At 34.6% G+C, this 18,604-nt stretch overlaps 1 protein-coding gene across 5 annotated transcripts in view; it reads left to right on the top strand.

The window, feature by feature from the left end:
- Positions 1–18,604, top strand: part of GALNTL6 (polypeptide N-acetylgalactosaminyltransferase like 6) — a 1,098,691-nt gene that overhangs the window by 429,201 nt on the left and 650,886 nt on the right. For all 5 annotated transcript variants that reach the window (XM_055118910.1, XM_055118897.1, XM_055118904.1 and 2 more), the window contains one exon: positions 9,655–9,793. In XM_055118910.1, the coding sequence (XP_054974885.1) occupies positions 9,655–9,793 (139 nt within the window). The remainder of the gene's footprint in view (positions 1–9,654; positions 9,794–18,604) is intronic.

Raw genomic sequence — 18,604 nt, 5'->3', positions numbered from 1 at the left:
GCAAGCAGAATAATCTAACTATAATTTTCTTAATATAAAAATACCTGACCTGAAATCATGTCTTTTTCCATGAGGGTTAGAATATTTATGTCTTCATATATGTTTACATATGTTAATACAGTTTTTGGCACTTAACAGATCTGTGGTAAATATTTGCTGAATGAGTGAATGATTTGTGAACATGTTTGGTCAGACCTTGTTTGGGACTCATGTCACTGTCAGTAAATTATTAATTTAAGGATTACCTGACTTATATGTAGAATTTCCATTAAAATTACTGGGCATTCAAACATTGATTTTTGAAGTTATGAACATCCAGGGAACTTATCAGTAATAATTAAAAGACCAATTTCAAGTTATATTCAAATCCTTTATTTTCTCATTTAGTTCACTACCTATTAGGGGTTAAGTTTTGCTTATGTGACTATTTTTTAAAGTTCTAGATGCCAAACATAACTATCCTTTGATGGCTCTTTGGAAGCACTTGAGAAAAGTTTAAATTCTTATTTTTGTGCCACGTATATACTAAGACTGGAGTGATAGCACAGAGGGCAGGGCATTTGCCTCGCACAAGGCCGACCTGGGTTCGAGTCCTCTGTCCCTCTCAGAGAGCCCAGCAAGCTACCGAGAGTATCCCACCTGCACAGCAGAGCCTGGTAAGCTCCCTGTGGTGTATTCGATATGCCATAAACAGTAACAAGAAATCTCTCTTGAAGACATTACTGGTGCCTGCTCGAGCAAATCAATGAACAATGAGAGGACAGTGCTAACAGTGCTAATATAGCCTAAACTATAAAGAACCAATGTCTATGTATGTTGTTGGATTATTTCTGATGCTTTCTATTTTGACATATAGTTAAATGACAAAACTAAAATCAGATTAATTAATAATAAATGTTATCAAAGGAAAAGTTTTTAGTTTAAGTTTTGCTGTGTCCTTTTGATGCACTCATTTTCTCATTATACAGTGGTTTTAGGATCAGCTTCCTCATGATCATTCTTTAATTGTCTCCTAACTACACTCCAATGACCTTCTATAATGAGTTTCTCCTTTAAGGATCATTTCCTCTTTACAATTGAAAATATCATAGTGTTTTAATTGTTATTTTCCTATTTCATGTTATCTGGTAATTATTATAATTTACATTCCTAACTAATTTACATTCCTAACAATGTATGAGATTTTCTTCACTTATTGAAAATTTTCTCTAAATAACAATAATTATTTTGCAAAGAACTTTGTGTGATTTATGGAATTAGTGGCATCAATCTTTAATGGTAATTCTAATTTCCGTGACCTCAGAAGCTATAATCCTCTTGGACCGAACAATCCTATCAAAGATTCACATTCAAAGACTTATATGTGACCCAGGTAGAGTTGAGTTAGAAAGAAAATAAAAACATGAATCCCGGTCTCTGAATAATTTAAGACTTTGCAAGTGACTAAGATATGATTCAGCACTGCTTCTAGAAGGTAAAAGAATTCTTCCTTAAATGATTTTTGTCAAGGGACTTAATCTCCTCTCCAAAGTCAGTTACTTTGTCCAGTGTTATTTCATAATTTAGAACTTGTAAACCCTTGGTTTCTTATTAAAATAATACTGTACAGCCTTGGCTTCCTTTGTGAGGCCATAGCCTATTTTTCACAACTTTCTCTTTTCCATTTGGCCATTTATGATTACTTTGTCTTAATTATTTTTATCTGCTTTTCTTTTGGGTGAGAAGACTATTGAAACTATAGGTGTTGAGATGTCTTTCATCTCTACTTGGGGATAAGTTTGCTTTAGCCAAAGAGAAATTTAATGAGTTCCTCTGAGATAGAGGAGTGGAGACAGTTTTAATTGAGCACCATAAGCTATAACTTTGATGGAAAATGTTTAGTTTGTAGTTGGGTAGTGCAACATCTCTTTATCTCAGCATGAGACAAAGTTATGTTTTCTTTATCTACAGATATTTCAATGAAAATTCAAACCTTTGGCAGCCAATTATTCTGGACATCTTGGTTTATTTTAATCTAATTTATCCTAGCTTTCTTTCTTTTGCTTACATTTTAGTCAGTGAGGAAACACAAGGATATTATAGCTTATCACGCCCACCGACTTTTCTTGGGGATTTGTAACTGAGCTCCACAATGAACCCCGTTTATTCTAATAGATATTTTGTATAATTGAGTCATATACTATGACCATTTAGTTAACTGATAATTGTTTTTGTTTTCAAACAATTATTTAAAAATGCTAAGTCTTCATATATTTATCAAGTTCATTTTTTTCATTGAATTAAAAGTATAAGTGAGATATGACATATCTGGAGTTATTGTAGATTAAAAATTAAAATACAATTATCTGACTTATATCTAAGGATTAAGGAAAATGAGGATGGATAAGTGAATGAACACATTTGAAATATACATGTTTTTATGAGGAGAGTTTTAGGTATAATGCAGGTGCTAAAACTGATATGTTTCCTCCAATTCAAAATTGCTATTCTCATTGCATAACACAGTGATGGCAAGGCAATGCCCAATTTTTAACTATCTAAAGTCTAAGCTTCTGAACTCTCAGTCAGAGCTCCAACTCATCAATGTTAAGCTTGACAACAAATTTATAATCTCTGAGCCTCAGTTTTCTGATCTATAAAAAGGGAGCAGCATACCTAATCTGAGGTCATCGTAATAATTACAATCGTGTATTTAAATGCTCTGCAAACTAGCTGCCACTAATAAAATCTTTCAGTAAAATATTACCTTTTCCAAACACCCTTTACTTGAATACTTTCATATTCCCTTTTCCAAAATAAATTTTATAAAAATGTATATAATATTTAGTTTATTAATATTTAAATCTATTATATTAAAGTTAAATATTCAACTAAATTAAGAAACATAAAATTGTTTTATCAATAATTTAAATAACAAGTTATTTCCTCCATAATCCAATATTTTCTTATAGACTTAATCAAGTCAACCAAGGACTGAAATGAAATTTTTATTGCTCTAGTACATTTAAAACAATCTTGCTATTGGGGATGGATAGATAGTACAGTGCAGCAAACTTATTTATACTATTCTGAATAAGAATTCAGTTACTCTTCAGTAGAATTAAAACTTCATCATAAATGACATATGCTCTCAGAAGCCATTTGTTGTCATTCATAATAAAAATATGAAACATGTTATATGGAAAGTAATTTAAATCTCGTACCATATTATATATCATATTTTACTATGATATCTTAATCTAAAAATCACCATGTTTCAGTATTTAAATTACATCAAAGTAATTTTTCCTTGAACTTGTTTAGTATAAGTCTCCATTTTATCTTCATCATGCAGCATAATTTTAGTTCAGTTGCATTCTTAAACTATATGGAATGTTACTGATAAATGATTTAAAATTAACTATTACTTCATTAATCAGACTTGTCTTTACCGAAAATGACAAATCTACTAAAAATTATATTTCCCCAGATCTTATTCTTCAGTTTATGGTATTATGTCCCAGTCATTTTTCCTTTGGTTGCTTTCATTCTATTGTGCCATTGGCCTCTTTATTTTCTTCATATTTCTTTTCACTTTCTTTGATACTTTTTATCTCAGCTTCTCTGTACATTTCAGATGGCATCTGGGATGTTCATGATTGTACTGCCTCATTTTTTAAAAAGTGGTGAAAATGTCCAATGCTGACAGTTTATCATTTTTACACAAAGAAAGATGCTAACAGACCGAGTCAGACACATTTGACAGTAATGTTCCATTTAGTTTCAGTCCATCAGAAAAAAAAGTGTTGCTTTCTGGAAAGTACAAGTCATGGGATGAAATCAAGCACTTTCTTCTGAGGAAGATTTTTGGATGGAAGGCAAGAGAAATTGCAGAAATATACTAACATAAATTACAGATTGCAAAGAACCTTTAAATATGTTTTGTAATTCATACTCAATGACTGAGAAAATGATGACTGTTGTAAGGAGAATCCCTTGCACCACCAGTGATAGATGATACTAAATAAGATCCACACAAATGTGATATGGAATAGAAAAGTCACTTGATTTGTCCTGTGTGAGTCAGAGACAATATTTTTTCAAATTTTATTTGAATGAATATAAATATTTATTAATGACTCTTATGTGCAAATCAAAATTGATTTATTTTAGTTATGGCTTTAATTTAATAATTATTCCTAACTCTAGCACATAGTAGGCAGCTGCTAATTTTAAAATGAATTTTCTATCATCAAAGAAGTAAGCAATAACTATTTAAATAATCATATAAATAACCATTTTTATTACTTCATGGTAAATTGTTTCTGTATACAAATTAGTTCTAATTTATCTTATAGCCAAATAAGTATATTAAACTATTTAAATATATTTAAACATATATTTCAACAATATTTATCCTTTACTAATATGGTTAATATTCTAGCACCTTTATTAGAGTGTAGTTCTAATTTTTTCAGGCCTGAGGTGTTAGTTTCAAGTTTCTTACCCAATGGTGTATAGTAGCAAACAATAAACCAATAAACATTAAAAATTGATAGTTGTACCATTATATATGACTGCCAAACTACAATTTTTATAAAGACATTTTATTTGAAAGATACAGGTATAGTAGAAGAAAAATGACTTAATTTGTCATATTCAGTATCCACTATTGGCCTTAAACATTGCTAGCCTCTGAGATATCTCTATACAACTTAGAAATGTCCTCTTTAGCACATGTATATATAGTTTAGTATATAGCTTTCATAGGGGCTGGAATAATAGTAAACTGGATTGGATCTTTGCCTGCATGTGACCACCAGGGATAGATCCGCAGAATCCCACATGGTTCCTTGAGCACTGCCAGTAATAATTCCTAAATGCAGAGTCAGAAGTAACCTCTGAAAACCGCTGTGCCTCCAAAATAAATAAACAAAAATAGTTTTCATATACCTCTTATGTAATTTAAATATAACAGATACTGTTTCTTTTACCTGAAAGATTCTTTTGAATTTGTAATAGATAATAGTAATATATTAATGTTTTTTAAGTGCTTGAATAGGTAAATATGTATACTGAAAATCACTCTAAGATTTTCGGATAGTATTGTTCTTCAGCATAAACTTTTTTGGTTCCAAAGGAGTTTTCCTTCACCCTTTTTTAACAAAAGAAATGACAAACAATAAGAGATGGCTGTCATGGTCTCTGAAGCTCTATATATTAAAACTCAAAATGAGTTGGTAACAGTCACAGTAAAGTCTACTGGCTCTGTACATAAGAACATAAAATTTTAAAACCTATTCTCAGAGTAGCAATGAAGAAATACCTAGTGTGTCATCATGGTGATTCAGAAGTCTTGTTTTATAACTTTAGAGAAGCATGCATTCATCTGAAAAGTCTTTTCTTAGGAGATTTATCCATCTAAAACCTGAATTTTTGTACAACGAAATGAATTTCCATTTGATTGACAGAGACTATAATGAATGCATAGCTCTAAAATTCCATACTCGTGGTCTTAAACATCACTGAATCTAAAAGACCAGCATTAAAATAGTCTTGACAACATTATTGAAAAGAAACCTTGAATAGGTGCATACTTCACTTAGGGTATGTACATTTAGAAACAAAGATTCTTTTAACTTTGATCACCGTAGTTTACAAAGAGAATTTTATGCATGGATCATTCCAACACAGTACCCTCCACTATGGGGCCTGTTTCCTCTACCTTGTCCCAGGGTCCTTCTCCCATACCCCCCGACGTGGTCAGCCCCCAACTTGAAGACAAGTTATTAGTTTCTATTGCATTGGGGGATTTGTTATTCCCCTACTCCCCTATATCTTCGTATCTTGCATATAAGAGAGATCATCAGTGCCTGTCCCTCTCCTTCTGACTAACTTCACTGAGCATGATACCCTCCAGCTCCATTCACATAGCAGCAAATTACATGATTTTATATTTTTCTTACAGCCAAGTAGTCTTTCATTATATATACATATATATGTATCACAAGTCTTCCATTATATATATATGCACACACACACACACACATATATATATATATATGTGTGTGTGTGTGTGCGTGTGTATCACAACTTATTTATCCAGTTCCATGTTCTCAGAAACTCACATTTTTGTTTATTTGTCTGTGTTTTTTGTCAACGTCTGGCTACTGTGAGTAGTGTTGCAATGAAAATAGGAGTCCTTTCTAAATATAATTAAAAAATATTTTTTGGTCTTTTTGGGTCACACCCAGTGATGTGCAGGGGTTACTCCTGGCTCTGTACTCAGGAATTACCACAGGCAATGCCCCGGGAACCATATGGGATGCCAGGCATTGAACCCAGGTCGGCTGCATGAAAGGCAAATGCCCTCCCCGCTGTACTATTGCTCCAGCCTTCTAAATTGAATTTGGGGTCTCTTGATATAGGTGGAATTTCTGGGCCAGAAAAATGGAAGCTCAATTCCTAATTTTTTGCGAAGTATTGATATTTTTTTCCAAAGACTACTATGTACTATGACTTTCTTATTAAATAGGATTTATGGAGTGTCCTGTAAATTCAATTCATACCAAAGAATGCATAGGCTCAAGAGACAGTGCTCTAATATGGTGGCTCATAAAAGAAATCTTACAACTTTAGTACTACTCACTGAGAATGTTACAAGTGCAGTCTCCCTTTTGTTTACTTGTGTATAGTATGCAGAGAAATAATGTGTCCACAATGACTTATCATAGTCCTCTATAAAATACATATTCAATAATTGTTTTATGAGTGAAATTTCTCACGGACAGTTTTTTTTCCTACCGAATTGAAATATAGCAAATGACATTTTCTTCAAAGAAACAGCACAGTGAAACAGGTGAGATCCAGTATTTTCCCTTTTTTTAATGCCAAGAGTAAAACACTTAAATATTTTGTTTTCCTCCCTTAAAATTGAAGAGCTTTTCAGTCTGCTTCTTGAGCAGATAGTTCCTTACCACCAGATGTTTGATCTTGGTGTGTGTCTCTATGGAGGTTAATGCCGATAGGGCAGCATCTAGAAGCTGGTGGTGAGGAGATGGTAATAACATCCTTTATCTGATATTTGGGAGATCACCGCTAGTGAAACAAAATATCCAACAAAATCATCAATTCAAGAATGATAAAGATAATATATTGCAAAATGAAAAGTCTTATTAATATAGAGGGAAAAAGTAGAAAAAATAGCTGGAAGAAATTTGAAAATGCATTTGAAAAATTTGATACATGCAAACAATCTAGTTAAGACCAGGAGAATCATTTAACAAAATCTATTAAGTTAGAAGCACATGTACTCTCATCTGCTCTCTCTTACACACACACACACACACACACACACACACACACACACACACACTGTGCTCACTCAGAACCATACCCAGTGCTCATTTTATACATGTGATGCTTAGCAGCTATGATATGAAGTCATTCCATAATGAATGCCCATTGTCACCATTGGTATTTATTAACAATGCAAGTAAACAGGAAGAATGCGTAAATGGTAGCCAAGATGTATGTCCCACCTTTTGGGATTGTTCCAAAGATATTTTATGTGACATACTTCAGTCCTCATTCTCTTTGGTTTTTGGTTTTCAAGGATTCTATTGAAATACTCTCAAGTGCTGAGAGTCTTTCTCAGTTGTGCCCAGGCTAGTACAAAGCCCTGAAAAGGCATTTATTCTTGTTATGAAGCTTTTCATTAGTAGAATTTATTTTTTATTTATTTTTTAAAGTTTTTTGTCCATTCATAGTGACTTTCCATGTCCCTGCTCATGTTGTCCATCTGCTCTTATAGTCTGCTTTATCTCAGAGTCTTTTTTAGATTTTCATCATAGTTGTTTGAAATCCCATGTCTGATCAGCCCAACTCTTTCCATATCTGGTTCTGATGACTGATCTGTCACTTCAAGTTGGGATATTTTTAAAAATAGCTTTTTGGTATGTCCTTTATTTTTTTTTCTTAAGTTGGCTGTGATGTACCCAATGCTGTCAACACATCTTGTACATGCTGATGAGGTCCTGAAGGAAAGATGATGTCAGGCTTCTGTGAGCGTGTGCCTCTGTTCTCTGAATTTCACAAGTATCTCTTGTTTTCTCCACATCCTGTTCTCTCTCTAGGGGACTGGATGATGGGAGGGGCTGTTTGGGGTATTCCGTGCTTCCAGGTGAATCAAATGTTCCTGAATGACTACAGATGAGATACTGGTTTTTAGTTTGCCCAGAGGGCAGGACTTACTATAACGATAATAATAATGATGATGATGATGATGATGATGATGATAATAATAATAATAATAATAATAATAATAATAATAATAATAATAATGTGATTTTCGGTTTGGTTTTTGGTTCACATCAGGCTGTGCTCAGGGATTGTTACTGGTTCTGTGCTCAAAGATCATTCCTGGCAGTGTTCAGGAACCCATGTGTGTTACGGAAGATTGAATTGGGTCTAAGCAGGCAGGAGAAATGCTTTGATCATTCGTGCTCACCCCAGTTCCCTCAAGACAGGCGTTAGGAAGGAAAGGGATCCTGGCTCCATTCCTTGTCCACATTTGGAAGCACCACTGGAGGAGTTTACTTTGATATTCCTCTGGAAATCTAACTGGAATGTTTAATTTTGGGGCTTGTCTGCAAAGTTTACAATTTGTCAGGTTTTCTGTTCAAGTAAATTTCTAAATTCAATATTTTTCTACCTCTAAGTTCCAGAGATGCAGTTTGCCTTGCGTAGTTTTCTCTCTCACAAATCCAAGAAGGTTGTTAATTTATTTGTCTGTTCATCTTTTCACTAGTTGGTGGACTGAAGTGGCAAGTACCAAAGCTTTTTTTCAATGTAGAACCAGAAATCAGAAGACTTCAATTTAATGAAGAGGGAAAAAACATATCCATAAAATATAATTAAAAAATGTTTTACGAGCATAATATTGATTTTAAAATGTTTTAAATAAGAGACTAATTATTTGTAAGAAAGGCAAACAATAAATGGCTATGAAGTCAATTTCATTCACTAAGAGAAGGCAAATTGTAGTATGAATAATATATAGTTTACCAGGGAATTTCAAGAATTTTTAGAGCTTCTGAGGATGTGGGTAAACTATCAGTCTCATTTTAGAGATAATCTTGTCATTTTATTTATGGAAAGCATTGTCCTCTAAAAATACACACCTGAAAAGATGTAAGCAAATATGCTCATAGAAAAAACTAAAAATGACTTAAAAATATATAATATACTGTTATGAAATGGGACACAATGAAAGAATTCCAACCATTGAAATTAAACGAAAAGATGACTTTTCACAAAATCATTTAAGATAAATCATATAGCACTCTGTTTTATGGATTATATATATATATATATATATATATATATATATATATATATATATATAAAGAACCTTCAAGTTTTAACACTTCAAATCCTGGTGGATTTGCTTGGGAAGGTAGGATTCCACATTCTATTTATGTGTCACTTGCTTTTTCTCACAATTCACTTTTCTAAACAAAATTAGATGTGATGAAATCTTACTGCTGGAACTGTCTTGAGCTAGGGTAACTAGGATCAGGTGACTATAGAGATACGCAGTCAGATCTGAATGTGGGTCCTAGAGGATACAATGGCTCTTGTACCTGTGCTAATCCCGTTTATTGTTCCTGCTAGGGAAAGGTGAACATGGAAAGCCTTATCCCCTCACTGAAGAGGACCACGATGACTCAGCCTACAGGGAAAATGGTTTCAATATTTTTGTCAGCAACAATATTGCTCTAGAGAGGTCCTTGCCAGATATTCGCCATGCTAAGTGAGTATCAGTATAGTCCATTTAGTTTGGTTAATTTTATTTATATTCACCATGTATGCAGTGAGAATATAACTAAAATCTTTCACCTAGTAATTATATTAAATGTTTTGTATTTCATAAGATTAACTGTTGATTAAAATAACCATTACCATTTAAATAATCTCTGTGCCCGCTCTGTGTATTGAGTGCTGTTGTGATTACATTTCAATGAAGAATGTTTAATATGGGTGCATTCATAATTCTAAGGTAATGGTTGATTCTTCAATTTCATCACTTTTTGAATCTCTTGTGGCTTGCCAGTCATTCAATTTTTATAACCAAAGCATAGTTACATATTATAGCATAGTTAAATATTATAGTATTAATAGAAATAATTTGACTACTTAGCTTCCCAAAATTCCCCTCCCTTCTCTTTGTCCATCCTATCTACTTTGAGTGCTAATTAATAATTTAAGGTTTTCTTGCTAGCGTATGCAATGCTAATGAATGCCAAGAGCATAGAATGTGATGAGAATTTGGAGTTGTGGAATATTCACGCATATGTTATAAATCTATACATTCTAAGACATTTACTGCTGCTCTATTCAATCTCTTTATAGTGTAGAAACAGTGCATAAGTGGTATGCAAGAGAAAAAAGCAGAGGAAATCAGACAATTAATAAAAATGGGAGAGATATCTAACTCCTGCAATATACAGTAAATAAAAATTTTCAATTTTTATTTTTAATTTAAATATCTTAAATTTGTGCAAGAGTAGACTTTTAGAAAAAAAAATAAGTGTATTATGAATTGGGAAACTATTTTCCAGCTACCTGATTGTGTCTTAATATTTTTTTTTGTACAAAAGAATTGTTAGTCTCCTCTTCAGGTTTTGTGGGAATTTGCATTTCCCAATATAATTAAGCAGAGGATTAATGTGAAGAACAAATCAATTTTTCCTAAACTGAATGCTTTATATATTGGTCTAGGCCTTGTAGCTAGCCAAATTATTCCCAGGTTGCCTGAAATTATCTACACTAATTCCCATTGACCGAGAACATTTCTAGTTATGAGAAATTTTAATATCTAATTGCACACTATCAAAGATGCATTAAATTGCATTATTGGATAATAAATATGCTCAGAGGATAATTTTCTCCCACCTCCTCCCCCACCCCCACATTTCCAACCTTTTAATGTGTACTCAGGTGGAAAGATGCAGATGGAAACAGTGCCGGAAATCACTAAAGTCAACAGAAGGCTGATGTTCTTACTCTTCTCAGAGGATATATTTACTGTAACCACCGCTGTTCAAAAAATATATTCTTAGGCAATAATAGTATAAAAGATGAAGATGTAAAAATCAAAAGTATTTCAAAATTGTTATTGGAGGTACTGGGTTTATAGCATGAGTAAATCTTTATTTCTGAATATTAGGGAAAAATATAGCTTAAAAAGTCTTTGATCATATCTGTAGTTATTTACTAAGGCAATATAAAGGTTGTATATCTAGTAGCAAAAGCATCCACAATAAAATACAATGCCCCCCCCCGAAAATAAAAGCACTTTAACAGTGTTTGAAATGGATGACAGCAAGTATTTAGTGTCAAATATCCAAGAATGATGATGTGCCCTTGTTAGTCCAGAATATGACTCACAGCAGTGGAGGGAGGGGAACCAATGTTACCTTGAATTATTCCAAGATTCTATATGCAATAAACCCACAGCCAAAGAAAGTCTTGTAGTGATCAATTGTACATTTAAAGCCCTGAACTTGAACTGCTTTTCAGACTGCAGCAGAGGTAATTGTAAGTCTGCAGCTCTGGGTAGGAAGCTCTTAAAATTATAAAAGCAAAACAACACATATCCCACTTTTATTTATATAAGTAGAAAGCCGGTAATTGACCACTGCACCTTTCACTGATGCAATCCCTGGAAGAGACCACAAAATATGTATGTGAGGGTGTTTGTGTGAGACTTTTACAGTCAAACAAAAGTTCTCAGGGAATCTACGTTTGCAGTTAGCCACCTCAAACTGAAGATTGGAATTTCACAAGCAAAAAATATTTGTCTTTCCTTTAGAATTTTATAAATGGAAACTATTTGGGAAATACAATTTTAAAATGTTGCTTTGCTTGAATTTAAGTTGTAAAATTTCAATGATTTATAAGTAAGTTCTGAGGCAAATTTAACTAAAGTTACTGTTTACACACTCAGTCTGGTGTGAATACTGCCAGAGAATCAGATGGAAAATGTGTCTTTAGAGTCAAATGCTACTTATTCTGATTTGAGTATGTCTATATGTGAGTGGGGAAAAACGAAAGAATTAATATATAAACCATAAACATCAGATTAGGGGAAGAATGATCAGGAACAAGAAACAGGAAATGAATCTTCAAAAGGTGTTAGTCAAATGATACCCTTGATAGTTTCTGAATGTCAGCAAACCAGTACAGTTTCCATACATTAGTATGTCTCCAAGATTCCTTAAAAAAAAATCCATGATGAAATAACAAAACTTTACACACATATCTCATCTCTTGAGTAAAGCCTGAAAGATATGGATGACTTTTTATCACTGAAACTGAAAGATGTGTCTCTGTTGAAATGAAAATCCTCCCAAGATAGATAACAGTTCAAGAGTCACCAGACATTTAGCCTTTGGAGTGAATGACAGATCATAAGCAGATTCTTTGAAAGGCAGAATAAGGATGAACACAAGGTCACAGAAATATAAAAGAGACACAATAGGAAAGTTTGCACATCTAAAAATAAAACTGTAGATGCTTCAAAATCATGCTAATTGAATTCTAAAGTATAACTTCGTAACATCATAATGACAAAATAAGTGAAAGAGAGAGCAGAGTTAAAATTTAATTCCCAGGACCAGAGCGATAATACAGAGGATAGGGCACTTTCCTTTGTATACAGCCTACCTGGGTTCAACTGCCAGCATCCTATCTGTTCTTAAGCACACTTCCAGGAATAATGTAAGACCTAAGCACTGCTAGGTGCTTTCCCCCAAAATAAAAACTAAGAGTAAAATATTCCCAACTTCAATTTTTAAAACGAATTCAATGTAGTGATGCATGTTATTCTATAAGATTTATCTAAAAATATTAAATATAAATTCAATCCTACATTTTACTCCCATGCACAGAAGTTTACTAAAATGTGAGCAGTGATTAATATTTTTTAAATGTGAGGAAAATAGATATCTTGAAATGTATGCATTATAAGTGGTGTAAAAGACTATGATCTCCCTAAGTATAAGATAAAAGTAATGTCAACTTTCATTGCATTTATACAACAGTGTGTTGCAAATTCTAGCTCAGACAAGTGAGGAGAAAAGAAGTATTTATATTGCAAAGGAAGTGTTAAAATGACTTATTGGCTTATAAAATATTATGATATAAATAATCCTAAGTGATCCATTTAAGAAATATGTTGCTTTTAATAAAGTTCATCATTATCATCATCATCATCAACATCATCATCATCATCATCATTCCGTTGTTCATCTATTTTCTCAAGCGATCTCAGTAACGTCTCCATTCGTCCTAGCCCTAAGATTTTAGAAGCCTCTCTTTACTCATCCTTCCCAATGGTGCCGCATGGGAGGCTCTTTCAGGGTCAGCGGAATGAGACCCATCATTTTACTGGTTTGGGCATATGAATATGCCACAGATAATTTGCCAGGCTCTCCCCTGCAGGCAAGAAACTCTCAGCAGCTTTCCAGGTTCTATGAGAGGGAGAACTAGGCTATCTCTGTTCTTGGAGCTTGGTTTTATAGTTTCTGGATGTTGGCCATTGATGGGATTACACAGTGCCATGGGCAGCTTCTGTGTGTGACGGCCTAGCTACTGGAAAATGGGGGATCTGGGCAGAAGAGTCCCAGTCCTGATATGAGCAGGCTTGGAGATCTAAGCTCAGGGTCCCACATACCTGGGTTCCTCTGCCAGTTCCTTCATGTGTGAGGCTTGTCTGAGCATGTGGAGAGGGGCCTTAAACATGGCTGTGGCTGGGTTCCGGAGGTCTTCAGCTATGGAGGCTCTGCTCGGGGTGGGGAGGGAAACTCAACCCACCCCCCTCCGAGGGGCCTTAGTGAAGACAGCCAGGCTCCGGGTCAAGAGACTCTGAAGTTCAACAAGATCAAAAAGTACAAAACCAGTACTCAAGATTTATCTTAGAGGCCGTAGAGATAGTTTAGTGGGCCAGGCACTTTCTTCCATGGTGCTAACCTGGGTTCAATTCCTGTCATTGCATATGTTTCCTTGAGTAGGAATGATTCCTGAGAGCAAAGCCAGGAGTTTTAAGCCCTGAGAATAACTTAGTATGCACCAAAGAGCAAAAACAATATCAAAAATTAATTTAAAATTTTACACGGGTAGAGAATATTGTAGATTAAAAAGGAAAGACAGCCACTTATATTTGCCATAAAATAAAAATGTAAAAAGCACTTCAGATGAAACTGACCAAAAGCAATGTGAAACTTCTAGTCTGAAAACTAAAAAATATTGTTGAAAGAAGTTGACTTAATGGTAAATTTCCCCACGTGTATGTATGGAGATCTAATATTGATGAAATGACATCATACTTTGATTGATTGATTGATTGATTTTTGGCTCACACCCAGCGTTTCTCTAGGGTTACTCCTGTCTCATGCACTCAGGAATTACTCCTGGAGGTGCTCGGGGAACCATATGGGATGCTGAGAATCTTAACATGGGTTGGCTGCATGCAAGGCAAATGCCCTACCCACTGTGCTATCACTCCAGCCCCAAGATGGCATAACACTTTAAAGCACTCCACCAATTTAAAAAAAAATCGCATAATTTGAACTGACTTCTTTGCAGATGTTAACTGATTATAAAATTGATCTGAGATTAAAAGGGACCCAGAATACCCAATGAAACCTGAAGAATGATGCCAGTTTAGAAATAATTACATGCACTCCAGATCAAATGATTTTTTTATGAGGGTAGCCAAATCAATATAAAAAAATCTTTTAAAACCATTTTGTTTGGAATATGTGACAAGAGGATGGCTCCAGACATCCTCCTGGCTCTGTGCTTTGGGATTGAAGGACCAAACGTAGTACCAGGGATTAGACTGTAAGCTCCCACCTGTAAGGCAAGAATCATAACCACTGTAGAGTATCTCCAGCCCCAGAAAGACTTATCTTTTAAATAAATGTTTTAAATAGAGCAATTAGGCAAACACATGTCGATGAATGGTGTTGAATCCTTACTCCTACTATCTCCTACTATACACACAAAAACAAAGACATTGATGTATGCACCCATTTTTTTTAGGTGGGGAACATTCATCTGTTGTAGGGGATTATTTCTGGCTTTGTGCTCATAATCACTCCTGGCAGGGCTCAGAGGACAAAAGGGGTGCTGTGATCAAACTCAGGCTGGCCTCACGCAACGCAAGCTCCCTACTGATTAGACTATCATTCTGACTCCAGATGTAAAACCCTTAAAATAAAAATTAAAGATAAATCTTTATGACCTTTGATTTGATAAAGAATTCTTGGTATTATACCAAAACAGCAACAAAAACTAAGGAAAAAAAGATACACTAGTCTTTGTTAAAATTAACTTTTATGCTTCCATGGATTCTGGCAAAATGAAAGTCCACAAAATAGGAGTGAATATTTGTGAATAGTATATGTGGTATAGTGGGCTGGAGTGATAGTACAGCTGGTCAGTCACTTGCCTTGTGCACAACTGACCTGGGTTCAATCCCTGGCAACCTGCAGGGTCCCAGTGCCCCACAAAGAGTGATCCCTGAGTGGAGTCAGGAGTAAGCCCTGAGCATCACTAGTTATGTTCCCCAAACAAAATAAAACAAAATTTCTTCTGGGGTTGGAATGATAGTACAGTGGGTATGACATTCGCCTTGAAAGTGTCTGACCATCTTTACCTGGAACCCCCTATGACATCCCCAAGCCCACCAGGAATGATGCCTAAGTGCAGAGCCAGGATTAAGCCCTGAGCACCAACAGGTGCGGCTCCCCCAAAAATGTATGTAATAAAGAACTTTATCTAGAATATATAAGAAACACTTTCAATTCAAAAATAAAATGACAGGGAGAAGATAGTACAAAGGACCAGTGCATATGTTTTGCATCTGAGAGGCTTGGACTCAGTCCCCTGCATCACAGTGTCTCGAGCAAGCACCATGAAATGTACTGGGAAAAGACTCTGAGCACCACAGGGGTGGCCCTGAAAACAAAACAAAAGGACACATAATGCAATGCAAATATGGGCAAATGATCTAAAAAGTTATTTCACTAAAGAAGTTATACAATCGGCAAAAAGAAGAGAGAAAAAAAACATGAAAAACACTCAGAGAAATATAAATTGAACCACGTATGACTTCACACCAATTATGATGACAAGAGTCAAACATCAGAAAATAAATCTTGCAAAGACCTGATGGAGAAATCAAAATCCTAATTGCAATTGCAATTCTACATTATTGGTGAAAATATAAGATAAAGCTTCTTTTAAAAGATCATCTGGAAGTTCTTCCATCAATGAAATACAGCATATAACCAAAAAAAAATTGTTCCTTGGTATATACCCAAGAACTTTGAAAATTGGTGTTCACACTAAATTTTCATATGTACCTTGAGCATCATTATTCATAAAGGCCAAAGGGTGGAGACAGTCTGTCAGTGGATCAGTACATGAACATTTTGTGGCATAACCATACAATGAAAGACATTTCCATCATAAAATGGGAATAAAATATTTACAAATGTCAGATCTGTGATTAACTTGAAAACCAAATGGTACTTGAAGGAGACAAGACTCCTAACTTCATACAATATTTAACCCAATTCATATAAATTTCTAGAATAAGCAACATGTAGAAATGAGTAGACTGTATTTAGGGTTTGTAGGAGATAAAATGCTAGGAAATTTGAACTAGGGATAAAGGGATTTTGGGGGTATACATTTGCCCACACATGATAAAAATATAACACCCCACTATTTCTGCAGCTTGCCTCTTTTATCTCATTTCTCTAATATATGAGTCCTATTCTCTATACGAACATTGATTTCTTTTAGTCAATTCGCTCTTCAGTAGCCCTTTTATTAACTCAAAATCCTACAGGACCATCAACGTTTTTTTTTTTTCCTTGTCAAAGTATCTAACAGTTTTATTCCTGCTAAAATGTAATGTATTTTATGGTCTTATGAAGCTTTCCAGCAACATTTGACTCTAGCTTTCTCTCACCTTTAAGCAGTCTCCTCTGTTTCAAGGAAAAGAATAGGGACAAACAGGCTTTATCTCCCAGTGCCTTTTCAAACTCCTCTTGCAAACAGTGTCTTTTAATCTCAGGACTCTTGTGTCCATTGATGCTCACTACTGGCTTTTAGTTTCATTTTATTCTCATTGTTCTCATCCCCAATGCCCATTAATTCTGTCTCTAAAAGGAAGTGCAAAAATATGTCTGGAATGTATGCTATTCCTTTAATCTCAACAGTATCCAACATTATCTCTTAATTGGAGTCCTAGAATAATCTCATTATAGGATTTATCCCACTCCTTGCTTCTTTTCAATTATTCCTTGCAGTCAAGTCTAGACTATGTAGAACTACAGTGAATGTTATGTCTCTGCACAACATTCATAGTACTTGAGTCCCTGGTGCATTAAAGAAAGATTGTTCAGGAAATATATCATCCTCCGTAATCTGATTCCTGACTAACTCTGCGTGCCTCCGTTCTTTGCATTTACTATGTTCTGCCACAGTGAACACATAGCTGCTTGGAACAACATGCTCTTATGTTTTGAAGTTACAGGCATTAAAGTATGACATTGAAGTGTTAACCCTATAACATATGAAATACTAATTCAGAAAACAAGTTCTTATGTAGTAGGCAATGAAATAAATGCATAGTGATTTTTGCCTCCCCTCACTTATCTTCGTTATTTAAAACTAAATTTTCAGTCCTGTCAAAGGTAAAATAAATCACCAATTATCACTGCTATATCAAACCTAACTGACATGGCAAGATTAGAACAGAAAAACGGTGTGACTAAAGCCAGCAGTTGAAAATTGAATAGTCTGACATTAAAACAATTACTATGTAAATTGGTGCTTGGAAATGACTTCTACAGATATGCCCCATAGTATGCCTGTCACTAGCCAGATGCCAGGTTGACATTTTATTCTTGTATTGAGACTGAGACTGACTCAACTTAGCTGAACCAAAACGATTCCACAAGACATCACACCATGTCAAATATTGAAAAAGAACAGTAGCAAGTTTCTTCTCTTTTCTAAACATGGTCTCCTTAAAAAGTTGTTTTTCTTTCTTGTTTTCTAGAAATTTGATACTCTATAAAATATTTAGTTATTCTTATCTCCCTGTTCAGAAGTTTTTTTTCTTTCTTTTTTTCACAGTCAAATATTAAAAATTGACTGAGCGATAGTATAGCATGTAGGGCACTTGCATTGCACGTGTACCCCAGGAGTGATTCTTGTGTGCAGAGACAGATGTGGCCCCCAAAACAAATATTTGTATGCATATATCACTGTCACTGCCATCCCGTTGCTCATCTATTTGCTCGAGTGGGCACCAATAATGTCTCCATTATGAGACTTGTTACTGTTTTGGGCATATCGAAAACACCACGGGTAGCTTGCCAGGTTCTGCCATGAGGGTGAGATACTCTCGGTAGCTTGTCGGGCTCTTTGAGAGGAAAGAGGAATTGAACCTGGGTCAGCCGCATGCAAGGCAAATGCCCTACCCACTGTGATATGGCTCCATATATATATATATTCATTATATATAAATGAATGTATATAC

Source organism: Sorex araneus, chromosome 1, assembly GCF_027595985.1.
Source record: "Sorex araneus isolate mSorAra2 chromosome 1, mSorAra2.pri, whole genome shotgun sequence".
NCBI classification, from domain to species: Eukaryota; Metazoa; Chordata; class Mammalia; order Eulipotyphla; family Soricidae; genus Sorex; species Sorex araneus.
This window is presented reverse-complemented; position numbering and strand designations above follow the sequence as displayed.